Here is a 15106-nt window from a genome sequence, read left to right as displayed (position 1 = left end):
CCCTCCCTCTGTTGTCACCCCTCGGTGCCCCACGTGCTGCCCCTGCACTGCCCTCCGCTCCCCGCCGCTGCCTCCCGCATGCCCAGCACAGAGACACTTGACGGAATCAATTCGATTGGAAAAGACAGTGAGATCAATGAGTTCCCTTCCGCTGGAGCCGTCGGTGCCTCCCCGAGCCCGGACTTGGCCGCGCTGCAGTCGCGGAACCGCATGGACAGCGCGGGACGCGGGCGGTGGCCGCACGGCCCCTGCGGGGACCGCACCCGCTCCGCGCCGCTGCCCCGCCGCCAGCCCCGTGCCCTCCGTGCTTCCGCACATGGCGCTGCAGCGCGGCCACAGACTCACGAAGATCTCATTTTGTGACTCAAAGTAGTTTTCCTTTTACAACTGGGTTCACACTTGTCTGCTACAGCTATTAAGCCGTGCCCCAGACGAGGCATGGTTCATATCCTCTCCCAGGAAAGCATCTTCTTTAGCACATCCCCGAGCAGTTCTCTTGATGCCAGAACAGTTATCCAGCCCCTGGCAAAATGCCACTTTTCAAAAGCCCTCCTGAAAATTCAGCTAATTTCTACAGGTCTCATCTGTGCTAAAAATGCATATTCTTTTTTTTCAGATCTGCCTTCCACAAACTTCCCCAAACTCCCTCTCCTTCAGCCCTTTCCAAATACAATATGGTCACTTGGAATTTTGCTCTCACATTTTTTAATGGGTGTGATGCAGCAAGTTTTCCAAAATTTTCTCAGAACTGCAAACGAGACATAAGTGCTATTTTGCTTAATTTCAGGAGAATAAAATATTTGGGATGAAACTTTCCCTTCAGAACTAGAATTTTGTGGTAGCTAGCAAGCTTGGTCCTAGTTACGGCCCAAATACAGGTATTCTAAAAATAGTACACATCCAGCAGGGAGGAAAATTGGCTGAGTTTCAAGGCAAACCAAAATTTGTTAGTAAACCTAACTTATTCCTAACCCAACAGAATATTTCAGTATTTACTCAGCTCCTCAAAGAGTTTTGCAAGAGTTCATCTGCTTTTTAGACACTCGTTCTAGAAAAAGGGAAGTGGACCTCTTTATGACAGGGTGGGGAATATCCTGTGTTAATGCTGGGCTTTTTTGCTTTTCTGCCTTTTTGTTTCCCTGTGAAATAAGAAGACTTCTAGTTGCTTTTAAAATGTGCCCAAGGACCTTGCAATTATAATGAAATAAACATGTGGTTTAAAGTTCCAGGATGTGGAACATTTAAGCTGTGTGATGGAGATTGGATTGTGCAATTAGAGCAAGCATGGACTATGCCTGCTAGTGAGGAGTTTTGTAGAGTAGAGCTGATCCAAGCTGATCCTCTCTTGCTTTCAGTTTCCTTGCTGTTTTCTTTCCTTCCTTCTTTCTGTTTTGTCCACTCCTTCTCCCAGGAAAGCCAACGCCAAGCACACATGCAATCCTTCACTGCTCTTGGCTGCCTGCCCATCAACATTGTCAGCAGCTGAAACACCTTCCCCCTCTCTCTTCCCTCTCCCTGAAAGCTCAGCTCATTGTCATATTCCCATCCCCATTCCCAGCAATCACAACTGCTGCCAGAGGCTTTGAACCCTGCCACCTACCCGAGACTTCCCATTTCTCAATCTCATTGAGTCCTGTCCTGCAGCTTTCTGTTGCAAATCTCTTGTGAGCCAGTGCACCTGCGCTGTGGTGACTGGAACAGACACACCTGAGGAACCTCTCAAATGATCTCTTGAACAAGTACTTGGGGTATGGCTTCAAGTTTGGTATAAACTGATTTACAATCATCTTACTGACCTGCCCTTGGCTGTGTGCTCCTGCCTTTTCCACCATGCAAACAAAGGCAGTGATTGTGGGGGCATGCAGTGAGTTTGCAGATGCAAGAAAACAAAAATCCAATGATTTTTGCTGTGCATGTTCCGTAAATCAGATTAAGAAATTGTGCCGATGCCTGGTGTGCCTGCACAATTACCAAGTCCAACAAGAGGCAACGATTCTTAGCAGGGCCATGGGGAATTGTCCCTTTTGGGACCAGAAGTTATTCCATATCAGTGTTGAGACTCCTTTCCAATTTTGCAGCAGCTTCTGTCAGTACTTTACGTCTCAGCCAAAATAACTACAGGCTCTTCAGAAGACAGCTGGAGTCAGTTCAAAAAAGGACTCAAATAGAATACAGCTGGATCTGAGGCACAAAAGTCAAAAACTGTGTTGAAAAAAACCCAGTCTGACTCACATGGCTCCTCATGTCTTGACCTTTGTTGTGCTCTTTGTTCTGTGTTCTTTGGGGACATCTAGAAATTTGTGATACACGTTCACAACAGACACTAACTCTGCAAACTCTGAACTGCTGCCCAAGCCCTGCTGGAAATGAGAAATTTTGTGGAATAAAACCCACCTCCTTTGATGAGCACTTTTGGGTGGACATGGAACCAAGCATGTTTCTGCACATGTTGTAATTCCCCCTCTGATAAATTCTTTTAGAAGCCCATGCACCAACTTTTCTGCTCACTATTCCCTGAGTATGAAGATCTATTTGAATTACCTACTTATTTGGCAAGGGCCTTATTTGGCCTTTACTCACCAAGGGAGGCAGGGCATAAACCTGGTTTTACAGCTGTTTGGCCAAGGCCTGCAAGAGCTCCATACAGAAGTCTCAGAAGACAGAAGTAGAAAAAGCAGTTTTTCCTTTATCCTCTGGTGAGTAAATACCAATTATACCTGACTTACATTATATCATGTAAGAGCTGGTTCAGCTGCCTGGGCATGTACATTATTCTAACCACCTTGTAGGTTGAGCCAGTTGAAGAAGAGCAACAATAAATACATCCCCAAAGAGCAAAAGTCTGGATTTGAAGATTGTCACTTCAGAACAGAGCAAAAACACAACCACAAACTTACCGGATATTTTTTAGGAAAGTATGGTGATCTGCTGGGACATTTCCTTACTTGTGATTCAGATCTTGTTTCTATTGATAAATTTGTGTTTATGACTGTGTCTGTTTTCCTGATGAATCATGTTTGTGGGATTTCCCTGAGCTGGATGTTGTGGTGCTCATGTTCCTTTAGGATTTTTCAGTCAGCATCTTCTATTTGTTGCTGAATAATTTAGTATTCACCGGTTCATTTGGTGTACTTCTGTGTTCAAAGATTTATTTTGGTAACCTTCTTTAGGAGGTGCACATGTGATAGCTCAGTGCACTAGGGTTTAGTCCCATGAATCTTACACTGGTATTAGCTTCTGATCACTCACCCTGTTCTGTGAAATGAAAAAAAAAATAAAAACCAAAAAACCCTAGGGAAAACATGGTTATTGAAACACTTATTTTTCTTGGTTTTCTAGTCTCTTATTTTGACCTGGAATAAACTCTGAACTTGACTCCAATGTGACTTTTTTCCCCTGGGTTCTTGTCAAAATTACTCATTATTCAAGAAAAAGGAAGTAAAAAGAGCAGTATAGCATGGCTGGTCTCAGGAAGCTCCTGAGCAGCTCTGTTCATCCTCTGTCTCCAGTACAGCAGTTAAGAACCAAGGCAGATGGGAAGTGCTGTTCTTTCACCCACAGAAGGTTAAACAGGGCTGGTTCAACACTCATAGGTAAACATGCAGGATAAAAGCACTCCTGTTATGATTATGGAGCAGCAGGTGTTAGATTTGCATAGAAGAGAGTAAATTACATCCAGCTGAAATATTATAGGTGTATCACAATTGGTTTGCCACTGCTTGGCACAAGCATATTATCTGAAGTACTGCAGTGTGGCTGCATAAGAATTAGCTGTACAGATTGATCCTCAACACAGGAAAATCCCCTTTTCAGTCAGAGAACTCATCTCAGTGAACATCAGATCAATGTGTGCTACTCTCCTCTAGTGGGTAAATTGGGTAAGATGTAATTTCATTTCCATTCAATTTTTGAGCCCATAATTTCCACTTATACTCTTCTCCAGTTCTTTTGGGCCAAGTTACTCAAATCATAATGTGGAATCCCTGGAATTTGGTATCCTTAGAAAGGGAAAACAAACATATTTTACCTACTTTAAGACAAAGGTATTATTATGTTTATGTAAAGTCTTATTTGCTATCAAAATACCATGTTATATATGTTCAAAGGTCTTCTAGAACAAAACCAGACATTGCACACTGCAGGTGTTCTCTCATCCATGATTTTTCATTTGCTGGCCTATCTCATGAGAAGTCCTGATATCAGAAGAAGATTAGAACATCAAATAATATGTAAAAATACATCATTTTCTGCACTAAGCTCTTCATTCCAGATATTTTGGGGGTGAGGAAATGGAGCTCTGAGGCTCTGAGGTTATTTTTCTTAAACCAAATCTTTCTAATCCCTCTGCAGAGAAAAACACAGCAGGTCCAAGAGAGAAAATGTTTATACTTTGCTTACTTGGTAAATCTCTAAAAGTAAGTGCTTGCATAAAATTCTGGCACACCTTTGTTGCTTTGTATGTCCTGTTAGTAAACCATCTGGCTCTGACACATCCCATTATCCAAACCAATCCTGATACTCTGAATAGCCAACTCCTCTTAATCCTCACAGATACTTCATCCCATTTCTTTGTCTTTTATGCAAAATTACCAAGGCTTCCATTCTGAAGACTTGATGTATTACACAGCAGTTTTACAGAAAAAATAATTAGAGGAACACAAATAAAATATGTAATGTGGCCAAACTAAGGTACAGAAAGACTGTGTGCCAGGATGTCATTTGAAATATGTTCCACTAATTTTTCAAGACTAAAAAAACCCTGCCAATCCTTAGGCAATATAAGAAAATCAAAAATGTTAATGAACAACAGACATTTCTATTCTTCTCAAACAGGTAGCAAATATGATGTACCCAATGTATCAGCTACTTAAAACAGGCACATATACAGTACAATCTCCAGATATATCTGTGAGTTAAGCTCTTTCAGCCATAAATAAGAAAAGATCTGGAGGATTTCTCTAAACTGGGAAAATTAAGTAAGAAAAGGATAGATAGAGAAAATGTGATCATCTTCTTGACACCATTGTCCAAAACTAGCTGTAATATAATGGCCACTCCTCATCCTTTCTAGGTGGGTGAATACACAAAGGTAAAACAAGTTGGTTTATTACCAGTCTTTTCATAGCCTATCTAAAAAAGAGATTTTTCTGTAGAAAATCCAGAAAAATTATGCAGCAGGACAGAAGGCTAATCCTTAGGGCATATAATTTATGTAATTCATTAAAACTACAAATAAGTGTATCTTCTGAAATGCAGTGACTGTATATATTCTAATTGGACTGATACTAAGCACTTATTTTTTGGCCAAATTACTGTGAGAGCTTTCCAGTATATGACAGTGAAATGACAGAACCACTCCAATATCAACAGCTTCAGAAGTTCACACAAAAATTCATCTTGGACCATTAAAGACATCTGAAGACACAAGTAAGAATTCCACTGGAATTCAGTAAAAATAAGGAATAGAAATTGAAAATTCAGCCAATGATATTATCTCAGAACATTATAGACATCAAAAAACATGCATAAGGATCTTCCTGCAAATCCAGGAAAAAGAGGTTTTCTGTAGTATCTGAAAGAGCTGCAGTGCAAGAGGTTTTGGATGTCTGTATCTCACATCTGCTGACTGTAGTCAAGATACACCTTTACTACTGATATTTAGAGGTCAATTAGCTCCAAAGGTATCTTGTACTGGATTGATAATAATGAGCTTCACACCTCTTAGTAAAGTAATTTGGAAAACTCTCACTATATGCTTTTAAATATTATTTGTTGAAAGATAACAATGAGGAAGGTGCTAACCATATTTACACACGCTAATTTCTCTTCCTCTTTCTTAAAGTTTGTGCTAAATTTAGAGTCTGTCTGGCACAAAAGCACATAGAAGCAGAAATGTGGCTGGTTTGTTATAGGCACATCTGTATTTTGCTTGAAACAGCTAATGGGTGAATTTATGGATCACAACATTATTTTCTCAGAATACAAATAATTGTAGGTATTTAGAATCATGCATAATAAACATTTTGAAATGTGGTCCAGTTACTATTTGAAGATAATTTTTGTCACAAAGACTTAGAAGCTTAACATTTTATAGACACTACAGCCAAGCTAAATACCCAGCTGAAGTCCTTTTATTATGGCATTTTTTTACATATCCTTAAAATTCCCACCCTTCCCATATGAACTACTGGAACCATATTTACAATTGAAAGGATTTTGAAAACCATGGATGTTAAAAATGTCGCTGGATAAAACAATTACTGAACTGTGTTCTTCTTCCTGAATCTGAAGCGTGTTAATAAAAAAGAGGCAGAGAATGTATGAAAGCTTTGGGAAGGGGAAGAAGGAATAAAAGAATTCTGGAAAATACATTTTCTCCAACCACCTCTCAGAGAAAAACAATGAACTTTCAGAGAACAAATCTGCTTAACAGGAGGGGACATGCATGACTTGGTGTGGTGCTAACAAATCCCTCAATTTTGTATAAGTTATTTTGATGTGCTGCAAGTTTTTAAACCCCATCTCTCTGATTATTTGGATTTTTTCCAAAAGTTATTAAAGCACCTTATAATTTCCAATTCAATTTAAGCTGTTCTCAGAGTTCATATCTGTGTGAGACCATGAGTGGCAAGCAGGAGAGAACTCATATCAAATGACACATCTCTCAGGTTTGCTCTCAGTGAGTACAATCCATCCTCTCCTGAAGCTGTGAAAGTTTACCTAAAAATGGAATCAGCTACAGTAATCTCAGCTTTAGAAATATCTGCTTTAAGGATGTATGAAAATTGTCATTTCTGACTTAGGTTTTATTATTTCAGACTAGGGCAAGTTTATTCCCATTGAGTGCAATTGGGGTATGTGGACCCCAAGCCACTTTTTAAAAGAGAAAGGTCTCTTACCAGTAAATACAATTTCTCCTTCATGTCCCCTGTCCAACAAAGCTTTTAGCAGCAAGTATGATAAAATGCTAATTTCTATATACTCTATAGTCCTTCTATTTACAAAGTAGTTTTACATTTTATTATATTCCATTGTACAACTTTACACAGTACGTCATTGTTTCAATTCATAGTTCAGCAATTCAACATGTACTTAGATAATTGCCTTTCCACGTCCTGCTGTTCATTTAGCTTAAAAAAAATAGTAGAAAACAAGCACAGTGGTGCAATGTCCAGGCACTTTCAATGTTGCTCAGCAAAATAAGCAAGCACCCTGTTTGAAAGCATGGCAACTTTTTTTGTGGGGGGGAAAAAAACCGAAGCAAAACAAACCAAACCACCCTGCAATTCAGTCTTTGCTCATCATGGATGGTTTTAAACATCCTTTGTACAGTTCCAAGAATTCCTGAGGAGGCTCTGTAAAATATGACTGATATGTTTAAATGTCAGCAGTGGGTCTGAGTGAGCAGTAACTTCCATCACCAGAGGTTCCACTGATGGCACAGAAGACATGAAGGGAGTCCTGCATCCACGGTGAATGCATTGTGTCCTCATGATAGATCTAAACAAAGCAAAACAATCACCAATTCAGTACAAGTTTCACTTCATTATGATAATCAAGCTGTTTAAAAAGGTATGCAAAAGAGATATCCAACCTTGTCTTCAAAGCTGTTTCACAAAGGCAGCGTAACAAAGAAATGAGAAAGAAGAATAGTTTAGTGATTTCTGTAGCATTAATACAAACACCATTCTGTGTATTGCTGGATCACTTTTAGTTACAACTATGCACTGTGGGTAAGAAACAGTTCTCTGTATAACAAATTTTTATTATGTCTCAGCAGCAACAGAATTCTAATAGGTTTTTTTGTGAGCCTGGGGAGTACATGCAGCTAAATCCCAAAAACACTCACTACCTCTGTGTCCAAATTTTGTACTTTGCAGCCTGAAGGACACCCTGACAGCACAGGATCCAGCTTGAACAGAGCTGACTGCATTTATTTTCACCATGTGGTTCACCAGTCAAGTTAGTTACTTTGAAATTGCAGTAGTGAAACTGAGATCACTGGCCATCATAAACAGCCTCTAGACATCCAGCTTTCTGCCAGGGTCTGGAATTTCCTGGACCTGTTCAGCTGCAGTTTATAATTTTCTTGTGTTTACATTGTAGCTTAAAAGATCTGTAAACAGGTCACAGGCTGACCCAGTGACTACCTGTCTGCTGACAATATTTAGAAAAGCATATCCTATTTGCAGTGAGAACCCTAAGTTAATGCACTATACTTTTTACATTTAACTGAGTAATGTTGCAAAATAAGAAAACTTATTCCATTAGGATGAATTTGTTAGATATTAGGTCATTTGATGGCAATGAAAAGTTCAAGTCAGCTGTTGTACATCATGTTGTGCAACACATGCACATGTATAAAGAACAGTGTTCATAAATACGGCATTTTAAGCTGCCTTTTGAGCTATTACAAGAAGAAAGTGAAAAGTATATCCTTCCCAGGGAGCCCTTCACTTGGACATTTCAGTCACACTTTCCCCGTCAAGCAAAGACAACACAACAGTGGATAAATCTATTGAGGTAGCAGGGGGTGTGTTTTAACTGTTTTAACAATGCTTCTTTGTCCTAAAATAATCTTTGCTACTGTACTTTGACAGTGCAGGATTGAGTGATTTGTTTTTGATTTGACTATTGCAAAATTCAAAAGCCACAAAAGTTTCAGCAGCTGCATGCAAATTAGAAGTTTTGGCACTGGCAAATAGCTTAGAGTAAGCAGGTGGCAGCTATTATGAACAAGCCTCTCTTGTAGTGTAGTGGCAATGAAAAAACCAGTGTGGCAAATGTGCAAAATCAACAGTTTGCACACTAAAACAATGGTGGCCACGAGCAGGATAGAAGGGGAATCTAACAAAAGCAACAGAAATGCAGCAGTCACACTCACAAGGATCCACCCTTACACTTCTACAAGAAAATTCATCCCCATCATGAGACTGTTTCCCTGAAATGATATTGTACTATTCCATGACAAGACTCTGATTCCCATAAGCATTATTTTATTGTAAATCAACCTCATTTACAAACAGCAGCCTGGTGCAGTTGTATTATTTTGCTATTTGTAGATTTTTCACTTGGTGTGAACAACTACTCAACTAACTGTGGAATTTGCCTATGCAGTTTTAGTGAGTTAACATGTTGCATCTTTAATTCATAGTCACACATAGACTGTATATTGACTAACTGGGAGATCCTGAAAGCATTCTTCTAAATTTCAAGTTCTGTGGACCACAATGCAGTCTGTACTGTTGATTTTATATCCCTGATGCTATAAATCTACAAGCTTTCTTTTGTCATAATGAAGGCAACATTAAAGAGCAGAGGCATGGAAATGACTTCATCTAATTTCACAGCATAATGCTAGATAGAGGTACAACTGCTCTTTGAATCTCTCACCTCTCTGATGCTGCTATTAAAAAGTATTATTTTCCTAGAAAGATCCAAGAAAACATAAAATCATAGATCAGATAAACTAGCATGAATTTTAACAGTGCATAGAAATGGCATGTTGGCATTAGGCAAAAATTATAAGAAAACACATATAAGGAAAAATAACATTAAAAAACTCCATAAGCTGGCTGTAACTGAGGAAATGGAAACTCTGCCAGAGAACTTTGACCTGTGACTGTGGTATTGTCCACAAGGGTCCCAGGATGAGGGAAGAGATGAGAAAGTTGACTCCATGTATCAGAAGCTTGATTTAATATTTTATGATAGATAATATATTAAAACTATACTAAAAGAATAGAAGAAAGGATTTCACTACAAGGCTCAGCTAAGAATAGAAAAGGAATGAACAACAAAGTCTTGTCTCTGCTCGAGACCGTCTGGACAGGTGATCTGTGATTGGCCCTTAATTGGAAACAGCCAGGTGAGGCCAATCACAGATTCCCTGTTGCATTCCACAGCAGCAGATAAGAATTGTTTACAGTTTGTTCCTGAGGCCTCTCAGCTTCTCAGGAGGGGAAAAATCCTAAAGAAAAGATTTTTCATAAAACATGTCGGTGACACTGTGACCTCTTCATAATTTTCAAATATGATGCAGAACATGGCACAGGATTTCTGATGACCATGGCAAGCAGTGGTGTGTCCTGAAGACTCCACCCTGCAGCACTCTGAATACCAACATCAGGCTGACACATCCAGTCAACAGAAAGCATTTTTAGGAATCCCCCAAGTCTGCTGGTTAACTTTCACGTTCTCTTACTCCCTGTTTATATTTAGCACAGAACACGAGGAGGGATCCCATTTTCAGTTCCCAGCCAGTTCCCAGCTTAGTCAGTTTTCAAGCACAGGGAGCCACCTCCACGGGCTCCCCATGTGCAGTACGTGCCTGTTCATGGATGATGTCAGAAAGCTCTTTCACCATATCCTGAAAGTTTGATTTTAACCCCTCGTGGTACTCCACTTGATCCTCCTTAATGAGCCGCTCATTGAGCTCCAGAGCAATTCCACAGGCTTGGATAAACTTCCTGGGGAGGAAAGGAAAGGAATGAACTTGGGGCATTACAATAGTCCAGTCTTCTATCAAAGCAAGCACCTGAACAGACAGGCAAAACTCAGTATTCCCCAGCCCCTTTTCTCCAGTGTTTGGGGCAGACAAATCCCAGGGGTATCCCTGGCCCAGTGAATCAGGGAATGAAGAAGGACTGCAACACAGGCACTGGGCTTTCTGCTGGAGCTCCTGTGAGCCTGGGTCCTCAGGAGGTGGGACAGCCAGTCCTGCAGGGCTGGCCAGAGCTGGGTGCACGTGCCACAACCAGGGCTGCCAGAGGTCAGGCACCCTCCAGAAGGAAATTCACACCATGGGGACCTGTAATGCTCTTTCTGAGGTCTGTTATCCATTCTTTGCTTCATTTAACACACATACTTTCCCTTTTTATAAAACTCAGTAAAAACACATTCACAACTGAAATGGAGACTGTGTTTGCAGTGCGAGGCTGGAAAGTAAAACCATGCATGGCATGTTCTCAGGGATTGCTCCCTGATTGCCAGGTTACTTGGTACACAGAAGGAGAATGGGATTGGCCCAAGTGCTGCTTTCTTCATTCAATGAGAGTGGAGAAATGGGTGAAATGGGAGCCACCAGCACAGAGAAAAAATGCAGGGGCTGGTGGGCAGGTGGTTGCACCTGAGAGGTCCAGAAATTGGAAAAACACCTGTTCAAGTCACACAGTTTCAAAAATTAGCAACAGAAACAAGAACAGTGCTCTTCCATAAACTGAGAAAGGATCTGCTTTAAAATATTTTAAGTTCATCATTAGCCAGCAAAAAATCCCCTTGGAAAAACTGGCAAACAATGCACAATATCAAAGACCCTTGAGCCCCTGGACTGTCAGATCTCTGGTTTTCAAACATACTTCATGTGATAATCTCAAAAACCCACACAAACTGTGGAAGCAAATGTTCAGCAAATCTCCTCATGGAGAGCACAGCCCTGGAATTGGGAATGCATCTCTTGATAGATATACTTTCATTGGCTTTTTTCATTGTGTGAGCACCCACAACCCCATGAGATTTGGATCTTTATAAGGCATAGCTAAGTGTCCAGCATCTGCTGAGTTTGGAGACAGACAAAAATATAATGAGAGCAGGTACCATCTTGCAGCCAGCTGCTAGTTTTTATTGCATTAAAAATCCTACCTGAACATTTCTTTCAACTCATTCACCTTCTTAGCAGGGTATTTGCTGGACTGGCTGTCACTTAGGAAAGCTCTGGCATAAGCCAAAGGACCAGCATTAACCTAGAATGAAAGAAGAAATCATTTATGCTAGAACTCCTGCTGAGATAAGAAGAGGTATTCAGATTGCTTCCTCATATTCTCCTCTTATTTCTGTGTGGAAAAGCAGCATGGTCTGAGTCCTAAGGTCACTCACCAGCTTCAGAAGCCAAATGGCTCTTTGTGCCTGACCCTTACAGTATAACCTCCAAAACTTAAGTATGTTTCAGCAGTTACTTATGGCTAATTAATGTGCAATTACATTTGGACTTGACACTGTAACCACCACTGGAGGAAATTTATTCCTACAAGCCAGCTGCCTGTGCAGCACTGAGGGGGACAGGGAGGCTGTGCTGGAGGCTGCAGCCCTGAAGCCTGGGTAGTTAATGATTTCTGGAAAGTAAATGTGCTGTGACCTTGCCTCACCCCGAGCTGTGCATGCAAATGCAATTCTGAAGAGACATCAAACAGACTGACCTGCACAGAGACACAGCCCTGCAGTTTGAGCTGCAGCTGGATCATGTCAACATCCCCAGCAGAGCTGCAGAGTTTCTGCAGCTCGGCTGTCTTGTCCTTTATTTCATCAGTAGCGACATCAATTGGCTTTAAATTAACTTGATGCTCATAATTGACTGGAATTCTCTTCTTAACATATGGAAAGGAGTTCAAAGCTAGCAGAAACAGCAAAAGAAATGTATAGATTGAGGAGTGATGCAGCACATAGGAGTACTCTTCATAGAACCTATACAAGCAGATTCTTGCCCCTGGGGATGTGAAATCCCAAACAAGGCTATAATTTACCTGGAAGGTTTTTTAATCTGTAAAAATGTGCACATAAAAACACAAGGTAAATTCCCCCTCCCAACCAGAATACTGTCTCACAATTCTGGTTAAGCTGAGAGAATTTGTCACACTTCTTGAATATTTTCATGAGCTAGAACAAGTCTCCTAATAGTTACTGATACTGTTTCATGTTCAGGTATTTTATTGCACTTACTAGTCAGAATGGTCCTTTTTTTGCATTGTTCTTCCACACTGCCATGCTTTTTTCCAGATAAAGTGTAAGGAGTTTCGAATACAAATCTATTGATATTATGATTTCTTTCAAATTCAGTTTTTCTTTCAGACATTTCTTTGTCTTCAAAGTAGGGCTTCACATAAGTCACTTGAATATGGGCATATTTGGGATCAAGGTCTTTAATGTTGACCTATAAAATAAGAGCGTTACTCACAGGGGGAGCAAAGGTTAGTAAGTTATAACTGGCTAATCTATTCACTGGGATCTGATTTAAAATAATTCTCTGCTGACCTGGTGTCACTCAGGAAGGCCAATGTCATGCCAAATGCTCATTTTGCCTTCAGCTGGTGTGTCTAGACCATCCACCAGCAGATAAGACAAGGAGGTGTGGCACAAGAAATACATCACGTGGTGCCAAACAAGCTGCTCCTGCAGCAGGCAGCCAGGTCCCCTGATCCACCAAGGCAGCACAGGCCTGGGCTACTCAGTCCTTTTAATATGACCACCAAGTTTCCTTTTAATATGATCACCACCATGTGATCCAGAGCTCATGCAGTGCTGGGCCAGCCAAACCTGCAGGCCTGCACTAAACCAGCTTTGGGATCACCAGCACTGTCTTGGGTAACCCAGATAAATCCCACTGCAGCCTAAGGGTGTGCACAGCTTTTGCAGGGAGCATAAATAAGTATTCCATGTCAAAAGAAAGGAGCTAAGGCTGCAAGGCAACAAGAGGTTTTCTTTTGGACTTGCAGCATCAAAGCAACAAGAAGTAACTTTGCTTCCAGTCACCTGATGCTCTGTGCTGGCTTCTAATGCCTTCAGCAAGGCTCAGTGCAATGGGGATTGCAATTTCCATTCATAATTCACACCTGGGAGCCACAGCAGCACCAGCACTTGTCAAGCTGTGCACACACAGGAGCATGAGGATGCCAGGGGTGATTGGAAGCATTTAAGAGGGTGGAGGAGAGGGCTCGTTCCTCCCCTCCCACTGGCAGAGGGAAGGGATGCTCTGCCAGCTTCCTGCAGCTCCACAGAGCATGCAGTTTAACTCTACCTTATTAGAATCCTGGATAATCTTCACAGTCTCTGGCCCAAATTTTTCTCCATACAGTTTAAGAAGTCTGAAGGAGATCTCTGAGAGGCCTGTCAGTTTGGGCTCCTTATAGACGTATTCCTTCCCATCTTCTTCCTCAAAGAATGTCTGGCATTAACCACAAAAAAAACACAAAAACAAAAACCAACAAAAAACCCAGTGAGGAATATCTGTGTTTTATCATTTGGAAAACTTTTATGTTAGATTTGCTGCTTGTAAAGCAAGCTTCTACTAACATTTCAGAAAGCCAAAAGGCTTTGGAAGTCTATGGCTCACAAAGTCTCACTGAACTTTGCCTGTTTAATAGCTTCCTTCAAAAATGGTCTAAAAAAATAAAATTCTTCAACCAACACAAACACAACATATCATTACTTGAGTACAACCAGTGAGAAACCTAAACTATGTGGAAGATGGTTTGGCCATCATTTGACCTTTTGGAAGGTTAGAAAGAGATAGGCAGGAGAAAAAAAACACAAAAACAAGGTACAGAGAAGGAGGAGAAAGATAAGTGAGCTGAGGAAGCCCTGATAGCACAGCCACAGGAACAGTCTGAAATTCAAGAATTTGTGTAAGCTGCAAGAGACTTTAAGCAATAAAAAAAGAAAAGGGTTTCCTGTGCTTTAATTCCTCTTCAATGCAGGGAAATGGGATTTGGTGTATTTACTGTAAATGGAGACCAAAACACATCAAAGGCTGTGCTTGCATCACCAGTCTTACCCATAATGGGAACAGCATGGGAACCTCATCCTTTGGTGAGCTCTTCCAGTTAGAACTTGTGACACACTGTGAAGCTATCTGTGTGTAGCTGAAATATAAAGCCAGAAAAGCTTCAAAGTGCAAAACTGGATCAAGTACTGGTTGTTGGGATGCTCCACAGCTCAATTTTAAGGGCTGATCCAGTTATTTCCAACTTCTGGAAAACTAAGCCAGCAGTTGTTTCCTTTTGTCTGTTGTTAACTTTATTTACTTTTTACATATCCAAAGTTCCAGAGAAGATGAGGGTAAATATAAAATGCATGTCTGCTGCAGCAAAAGTCACTGCTCTGTGACAGTGACATTCAAAGGTACAGACCCATGATGGTTTCAGGGTATCCACCATCTCCTCAAAAAGAAGGAACAAAGAAAGGCAAGGCTAATATAATTTACATGGTGTTTTTTAGAGAGGGGTCCTGCACCTCCCCTTGGTTATGAGTCCTCAAGCCGAAGCAGGTTTGTTCAGAGACAGAAAGGACATGAGGGTATCACACTTTATTAACTGCTATAGGTGGAGAAAAAAAA

At 40.8% G+C, this 15106-nt stretch overlaps 1 protein-coding gene across 3 annotated transcripts in view; it reads right to left on the bottom strand.

Annotated features, from left to right (window-relative positions):
• Positions 1 to 4555: 4555 nt before the first annotated feature.
• Positions 4556 to 15106, bottom strand: part of DOCK11 (dedicator of cytokinesis 11) — a 79631-nt gene continuing 69080 nt past the window's right edge. For all 3 annotated transcript variants that reach the window (XM_030228756.2, XM_030228758.2, XM_030228757.2), the window contains 6 exons: positions 13790 to 13936; positions 12715 to 12925; positions 12195 to 12388; positions 11641 to 11741; positions 10331 to 10469; positions 4556 to 7500 (listed from right to left, as the gene is read on the bottom strand). In XM_030228756.2, coding sequence (XP_030084616.1) covers positions 7378 to 7500; positions 10331 to 10469; positions 11641 to 11741; positions 12195 to 12388; positions 12715 to 12925; positions 13790 to 13936 — 915 coding nt within the window. In that variant the 3' untranslated portion in view covers positions 4556 to 7377. The remainder of the gene's footprint in view (positions 7501 to 10330; positions 10470 to 11640; positions 11742 to 12194; positions 12389 to 12714; positions 12926 to 13789; positions 13937 to 15106) is intronic.

The sequence above is a fragment of the Serinus canaria genome, chromosome 4A (genome assembly GCF_022539315.1).
Source record: "Serinus canaria isolate serCan28SL12 chromosome 4A, serCan2020, whole genome shotgun sequence".
Taxonomy (NCBI): domain Eukaryota; kingdom Metazoa; phylum Chordata; class Aves; order Passeriformes; family Fringillidae; genus Serinus; species Serinus canaria.
The sequence above is the reverse complement of the archived record's forward strand: the minus strand, read 5'-3'. Positions and strand labels throughout refer to the sequence as shown.